General features: G+C 33.4%; 1 protein-coding gene and 1 non-coding gene across 2 annotated transcripts; one reads left to right on the forward strand and one right to left on the reverse strand.

The window, feature by feature from the left end:
- Positions 1-1,255: 1,255 nt before the first annotated feature.
- On the reverse strand, positions 1,256-3,498 carry LOC112526768 (uncharacterized protein C594.04c-like). Its single transcript, XM_025137184.1, has 3 exons — positions 3,232-3,498; positions 2,096-2,359; positions 1,256-1,941 (listed from the first exon to the last, which is right to left on the reverse strand). The coding sequence occupies exons 1-3, from the start codon at positions 3,496-3,498 to the stop codon at positions 1,465-1,467; spliced, it is 1,008 nt and encodes a 335-aa protein (XP_024992952.1). The 3' UTR covers positions 1,256-1,464.
- A 4,069-nt stretch (positions 3,499-7,567) lies between these two features.
- On the forward strand, positions 7,568-7,758 carry LOC112527060. Its single transcript, XR_003070682.1, has one exon. It is a non-coding gene; the product is annotated as a U2 spliceosomal RNA (small nuclear RNA).
- The last annotated feature ends 395 nt before the right edge of the window (positions 7,759-8,153 follow it).

Raw genomic sequence — 8,153 nt, forward strand, 5'->3', positions numbered from 1 at the left:
TATATATATATATATATATATATATATATGCGTGTGTAGAAAGTAGGATCAAACGAGAACGATACATATTTAAAAGAACACAAAAACCGGCGAATCACGTGTGATTTTACACTTACATCATATATAAAATCAAATGCAATGCCCTTTTAACCATTAATGTAAAATCACATGTGATTTTGCATATTTTCATGTTCTTTTAACGTCACTCCTAATTTGATTTTACAGAACGGTCTACAACCCCGAGAATCTTCACCGATATTCTTGCCATTATTGGTTCAGCGGGTGAAATCATCAATAGGCAAACAATTTCAGAAAAGGGTCGGAAAGAAATTGAAATATATGGCTGATTTCAGGCAAAATGAAGGGGTAATGACAGGGTTCGAGATGAAAATTTAAATCTTATGATTCATGACGGTTCATTATATAATAGGTTAATGTCTTGATTTGGATTTTTGACTTTCAACAGTGCAAAAAAGGTGTGAACATTTCCTAAAGAAGATTATTTTTCTCATACTTCACCAAAATCTTTCTTTGCCATCGAAAATTCCCTAACTAAACTCTAGGTATGTGTTTGAGCCCATGCAGCGCTTAATTATTTCAGCTAGCAAACTCCATTTCTGCCAAGCTCCACACCTTGTGACATCTCCACGCATACTTCTTCTAAATGGATCCCCGTTGAGAAATATTAACATCAAACAGTTGTAGTGGCCATTCTGGATTTGCTGAATAGAGATAAGAATGCAAACTGGTTCTAGCTTGGTTACTGGTGCAAATCTTTCATGGTAATTCACTCCATACCTTTTTCTTTAAACCCTTTGCAACCAGCCTCCCTTTATATCTGTCAATGTTCCCATCAGCCATGACTGATACCGTATGTTGTATGTACCCATCTATAATTAAGTCCTTGGTGAACTGGAAGTGTAAAAGGATTGCCTTTTTTTGTTGAGGGTTTGAAGAGCTACAACCTAAAATGTTGCACCTTTGGGTCATGAGATAAACCCTCGGAGATTTCAATAAAATAGAGAGGCATATGAACGACCTTTGTTGGTGTGTAAAGCCGATTAAAACGCTCCCAAGTTTTGATGAAAGATAAACATATATTATACTAATAAATTATTTGCAAGCGACGTGATTTTTGGTTAAAAGAAAGTCGTTAAATAAGATAACTACGACGTGTGCTGGAAGACAAAATGTCACCTCGTGTTGAATGCCTTCAAGTCCAAGAAAAAACAGATACAAGAATTAAAATGTTTTCGGTATCAATATTTGCCATAAAAAATTTAAAGATGGCTGTTTACCATCATTTTTCACAAATAATAAATAAAAATTAAAGACCATTTCACACGATATGACGACATGGATGAGGCGACACGCCCAGAAAGCTAAACAAATGAAAGGTCATTCGAGATACAAGTCAAAACAACGCGTCTATCTCACTTGATCCGCGGATCATCGAGTTCAACTTTACTCGTCCTTGATCGATGGTTTTGGGGATGATTTGAACCAAGGTACCCAAATAGATGTTGTCTTTTGGTACATCTTGTAGGCTACAACCCTATACTCTTGTTTAAGCATCCTTTTCTCAACAAGTGTGGTCACATAAGCCAAGCATAAGGTGTTCATGAGTGCACCAACAAAAGCCCATGTGCACCCTAGGTTCCAACCGAAGATGGCAAGTCCCCACCACCATAATTGCTCGCCAAAGTAGTTTGGGTGCCTAGAATAATACCACAACCCTTCATCAAGATTGGGCACCATGGCTTTTCCTTCCTCTTTCAATCTCTCATTCTTGCTCACAAATGTGTGAAGTTGGGTGTCGGCTAAATAGGCATAGACGATGCCAGACATGCACACGATTACCGCAATTATGTCCCATATGTTCAATGGCTTGTTGATCGAGTACACGACGTATAGCGGTAGGCATAATCCAAAGAGAAATACCTGTGTTGTTCAATTGGGAAAGTGGTTAAATCCGGAAAAGAAACTATGAAACGCTAATTTAATCAGTTTTTTGAAAAGATAGCTAATGGTTGCTAAAACGTTGCCAAAATTCCACCTTTTAACATGTCAAAACATTGGTTGAATGAAGATTTACCTGCTGAATGAGGTAAACACCAAAGAACGAAACCCACCACCAGTTTTGGCCGTGTTGTTCCGCCATGTTGGTGAACCTCCAATCCTCTCTCGCACCCCATTGCCACTTCTCTCGCCTGAAGTAGTTGTGGGTCAATCTGGTGGCCCAAACCCATGTCAAGACCACCACCACCATCGACCGCCACTGGTTATATTCCGCATTAGGGTGATTTGCAAATAAATGTACCAACAACACCGGAATCACCGTCCAGTACAAGTCTATCATCTACAAAACCACCACCAGATAACTCAAATTAAGCACCCGTAGATCCGGTTGCTAAAAAACACGTATTATACTTGACTGAATACACAACAACAACAAAAACAAAATCGGGTTTATAACATGTCACAAATGTCTAAATGTATTAATAGACTATTTTATAAAATTTAAGTTTATAAGATCAAACAATTGCGTATCTTATATAAAAGTGTTATAATAAATTTATATGACATTTTTGGTAATCTTAACAAGTTTTTAGAAATAGGTAATTTATTACATGCAGTTTTTAGAAATGTCCGACCCGAAATAAATGTCCATAATGAAGAAAAAAAATGTAGTTTATGTGTAGAATTGTGTAATTGTTACATTTTTAATTAACTAAATAGGAATTATACCCTTGTTAGTATATATGGTAATGAATTTTTCCATCTCATAATTAATGGTAGAATTGGAAAGTAGACATTTGTTTTTCTGAAAGTAGACATTGATTTTCAACCGAACTAAATTATAAATGTGGACCCTTATTAACTACAAGGGTGGTGCCTGATTGGTTTGAGCTTGGTTCCAAAGGTCAAAGGTATGAGGAGATCCCCAGGTTCATATCCAAGGAGGAATAAAAATCTCCATATGGCCACGGAGGTTCAGATGCGGTGACTCTGGGCTGTCTGCAAAGCAGTTGGTTACCCTGAGATTAATCAGCTCGCATAGCCGGTTAGATATCGAGGTTAATCCAAAAAAAATGTGGACCCTTATTTTGGGACGGAAGAAGTATAAAGCAGTATATCCATTAAGACATTATAAACTTTATTTTGTTGTAACGATATCATCTGGCTTGCAACCTGAAGAAGAATGAAGAAATAAGGGATGAGAAGTTTTACCCAATTGCTGGATTGGAGGAGGCTGATGAGCCAGAAACCAACATCAATGTTGAAGAAGAAGAGGGTGTTGGCCAAAAGGAGAGGATGTTGGTAACACCAATTCCACAGAGGGGAGAGAAGTTGCAGGTTGTCATCACCATCATCATCATGTTGCAGCTGGTAGTGATTAAGGAATGAGATGTAGAAGATGATTGAAGGCAGAGGAGCCATGAAAGCAATCAAAGCATTCTTGAAAGCCATGTTTGATATATTCACCAAAAGCACCATCGATGCTTCTAATTAATGGAGTCTCTCTCTCTTATATACTACCACTACCTACCTTCTCTTTTGTCTTTCTGTTCATCACAAACTGCCCACGCTTCAACATTCTGTCTTTAATATATAATTTTCATTTAGGGTTATAATTATCACTACAACAAAATCAGGTTTACAAAACGTTAAAAATTAATGTCGAATATAAATTTATAACAAACAAACAATTATGTGCCTTATGTAAAAGCGTTCCAATTATAAGAGTTTTTACGACATTTTTAAAATAAAGCGTCGTTTTTGATTTTTTTTTCATGACATTATTTGAAAAGGTTACTTGTAAAAAGAAGTGTCCTGCAAAAAAAAGTGTTTATTTGACACTTTTCGTTGGTGTTATGACGCCTTATTAATTTCTAAAGTGTCTTAAATAACTTATTGTAATGCTTTTACATAGGACATATAATTGTGTAGTTCTATAAACTTAGGTTCTATAAAGCGGTTTGTTATGATACTTGAACATTTTTTGGTGTTTTATTGCCCGATTTTGTTGTAATGCATGTTATCATGTTCGTTCTTTAGCAAGTTAATTGTGTGATATGTGATTTTCAATAGGGTCTCGAAAATTTTGGGGTCCATTTTTACATTGTCTAGGACTTTGTGTAAAACTTTAGCCCACCTCAATGATGCTCCAATTTCTATCGAAAGATAAAAATAATACTCCTCATAATTGTCTCTATAATGTGTATATATGTATCTTTGTTATCTCATTTTGTAGTGTAATCAAAACCTTTAGGGTGTAAGTGTAACAAGGCCTGCAAAAATTTTGGAACGTCCGTACATGTCTAGATATTTATGGTGATAGTCTTCTCTACTCCTTGAGCAACAGGGAAAGCTTACAACTTACCTTTCCTATAGACACAATTTCGTGTTCGATTTATTGAGTTTGTTTTGTTTCAGACAAGTTCTTTATGTTATACCATGCTTTTTAGTGAACTTTTTTTTTTCTTGGAAATGCATCTAAATGATGCAAACAACAATCCAATCATGTATATCGCTGCAAAAAGATAAGGAATGCAATAAACTGACATAAACAAGTCTAATATGAGATAAGATGCAAATAATCAAGATAACGATATTAAACTTGATTCCACTATCAGTGTGAAAGTGTACGTCTATAAAAAAAGCAAGATAACAATTGTATTAATCACAAGAAGGTTACTACATGTTTATACGATCTTTAGATGATCGAGATCAGCCCTTTGCAGCCTATGTTCTTCGTAGTTGATATTTTTGGAAAACAAAAAAGTGAAATAAGGAACAAATGATTAAGATAAATTATGGACCCTTTTATATGTCAGGTTTCCATTGTATCACCTTATCTATGCGACCTAAGAAAAACCCAAATGTGATCAAGCCCACGCGATCTACCATGATCACATACTTCCTTGACAAGATTGCAACCTTTGTATCGTAGGTTCTTGGCATGGACATGATCTATCCAACCTGATGCAAATATCGCGTACGATACGTGCCATAATCACCTATCTTATCCAACACATCTGGGCGATGCGATCACGCAGCCTATCCGGGTGATTTGAATAGCATTAAACCAAACTATAACATGTACCTCCTCTATCCAAAATTAAATGTCCAATATAAAAGCACACATAGTTTCATAAATATGTAATTATCAGAGTGTTTTAAATAACTAAATCACAATTTTATCCTTAAAAACAGAATTAGTAAAATAAATTTCTCCATATCATAGTTAATGGCAGATTTGAGAAGTTACTTTTGAAAGTGTAAGCTTATATTGGGATAAACTAAAATAAAAATGTAAAAATCCTTTTTTGGGACAAGATAAGTAATAGTAATACTCTTTTCATTTAAAATAAGTGTCTACATTACTGTTTTCCTTTGTCCTCGGATAAATATCAACTTTCAAAAGTAATTTCTACTTTCCTATTATACCCTTAATTATGAGATAAACAAAATTTATCTCTATAGATAAGGGTAGGATTGTCAATTTGTTAATAAAAAGTGTAGTAATTACATAATTCTAAAACTGTGTGTCTTTTTTATTATGAACATTTATTTTTAAATGAATCTTCTATATATATATATATATATATATATATTAAAAGAAGAACCATGAGTGTTTGAGATGGCATCATGAAAATATTGTATTGTGGTGTTAGTGAATTGTGGTTGAGTTTGAGATATCTCACATTGGTGAAGAGTTGAAAGATTTGAAGAAATGTGGATTGGATGTCTTTTTTTCAAATAATGGGGTTTGCCTCATAGAGTTATCTTTCTTTGGATGACCCTCTTTGAAATCTATAACCATGGTTGGAAACCAAATGGTAGAAATTATAGTGCAAAATTAATTATATTAGATATTATATATATATATATGTATATATATATATATATATATATAAGTAAAACATTGGGGTGATGAGGTGGCACCATGAGAATTATAAAAGTAAAACCTTGGGGTAATGAGGTGGCACATGAGAATTGAGTATTTTTAAATGGTGAATTGTGGTTAAGTTCAAGTTGTCCCACATTTGTGAATAGTTGAAATATTTGAACAAAGTAAAGTGTATAAAAAGATGGATTGGTGCCTTTGTGTCGATTCATGGGGTTTGCCTTATAGGGTTGTCTTTCTTTGAATGACCTTCTTTGAAATCAATAACCATGATTGGGATGAAAACCAACCAAATGGAAAAAAAACTTTTTCTTTATATATATAAAAGAAAACCTTGGGGTATTGAGGTGGAATTATGAGAATTGAGTATTCTCACATGGTGAATTGTGGTTGAGTTTTAGTTGTCCCATATTGATTAAGAGTTGAAAGATTTGAATAAAGTGAAGTGTATAAAAAAGGTGCATTGAATGTTTTTGTGTCAAATCATGGAGTTTGCCTCCTAAGGTTGTCTTATTTTGTATGATCGTCTTTGAAATCTATATCATGGTTGGAATCAAAACCAACTAAATGGTAGAAACTATAGTGCAAATATAAAAGTGAAACCAAAGATGATGAATTGGCAACATGAGGTATGAATGTTCCTCAAATCTGAAATAAGGTTGACTTTCATCATCTCACATTAGTATACAAATGATAGTTTGAAGAAGATGTTGGATATATAAATACGAGATAGAGCTTTGAAATCTATGGCCATGGTTGAAATTAAAGTCAACCAATTGGTAAAAAGATTTGTGCAAAACGAATGCAAATGATACATTTTTCCTTAACAAAAGTTTTGATTATTGCAGTACTTATAATAACAAATATAGTCTAAGTATCTATTATATCACTTATATATAGAACGAAAGTGTTGACCTAATGATGTGCTTTCATCTGATGTTAGTATTCTCTGAATCGTGATTTATGGTGTTGGACGGGGCGTTATAAATATAAACATGATCTTGAGTTTTCAGACACATCGCATTTCCGCTCGAATCGAGGATTTTACATTTTCTCTTAAATTAAGTTTTGATCACCGAGCAAACCAAGAGGTATTTATGTGAAATCATGAGAATTGAGTAATGAAGGGTTGGGGAATTATGGTTGAGTTTGTGATATCCTATATTGATGAGAGATTGGTCGAAGTTATAGTTGTAATAACAGTAATGTTTGCATCCCACATTGGATCAAAGAAGAAAGAGACACGTGAGAGGTGGATACAAAAATAAAAGAGCCAACATTTTTTCTCAATATTGTTTGCATAATTGCATCCTGCATAGCATGATGGAGTGAAGGTGGCAAGAGAGAGATTACTATAAAAAGAAATGACTAAACTGGAACAAATATATTTTTCTCAGATGTCAACCTTTTGCTTAAGATCAAATGTAGTATATTTTTTAATTTAACATATCTATCTCGAATCTTAGTTTTTTTTTGTTTACATCAAACATATTATATGTTCTTAATTTGATATCTAATATATGGGTTTTCTACTTGCTTGATATTTTATTTTGTATATGAAAATGCCCATTATACTACTTGGTGATGTAGTTATTTATCTGTTGTCTTGGTGTTACTACTATCAAGGTTTGATACACCCCTCTAATTACAATTTAAATATTATAGAATGTTACGATAAAGTGTAGTATTTGTTTTTATCAGTTTAATATCTTATATGTTGGTCATCGACCCCACTTGATATTAATTTTATTTTTTTATGAGGAAAAATCCATTATCTTAGCTTGGTGATGTGGTTTTTCATGCATGGTCTTGAACTTCCACTATTGTTGCTACAACTTACACACTACTCTAATTTTTACTTGAAATATTATAGAACGTTTCTTTTTCATAACTTCAAATGAGATTTCAATTAAATTAATAAACATCATGATTTTGTCACCTTGTATGAGATTTCAGTTAGAATTGTGACTTCTAATTAAACAAACTACTAACATTAGTCAAACATTTGTTGAGTACTTCGTAACACCATTCTCGAGCATAGTTAGATAACTTAAATTAACATGTGGTTCTAAGATTGTTGTCAATTTCTCTTAAAAACTATTAATGTTAATGATTAGTTGCCACATACATTTGTCTAATTTTTTTAGAAGTGAAATTCAAATTTTAGTCTATAACATTTCTTTTGAAGATGATATTATCACTACCGTATAATGCACGGTTGAAACACTAGTGGAGTAATAAT

The sequence above is a fragment of the Cynara cardunculus genome (assembly GCF_001531365.2).
Source record: "Cynara cardunculus var. scolymus isolate 2C chromosome LG 14, CcrdV1, whole genome shotgun sequence".
In the NCBI taxonomy this organism is placed as follows: Eukaryota; Viridiplantae; Streptophyta; class Magnoliopsida; order Asterales; family Asteraceae; genus Cynara; species Cynara cardunculus.

Excerpts from the sequence above, each read along its gene's own strand:
- LOC112526768 (XM_025137184.1), bottom strand. The coding sequence starts at position 3,498 with ATGGTGCTTTTGGTGAATATATCAAACATGGCTTTCAAGAATGCTTTG. Across the intron at positions 2,360-3,231 it reads TCCTCCAATCCAGCAATTGG|ATGATAGACTTGTACTGGAC; the intron begins GTAAAACTTCTC and ends GTGGTTTTGTAG. Across the intron at positions 1,942-2,095 it reads GTGTTTACCTCATTCAGCAG|GTATTTCTCTTTGGATTATG; the intron begins GTAAATCTTCAT and ends TGAACAACACAG.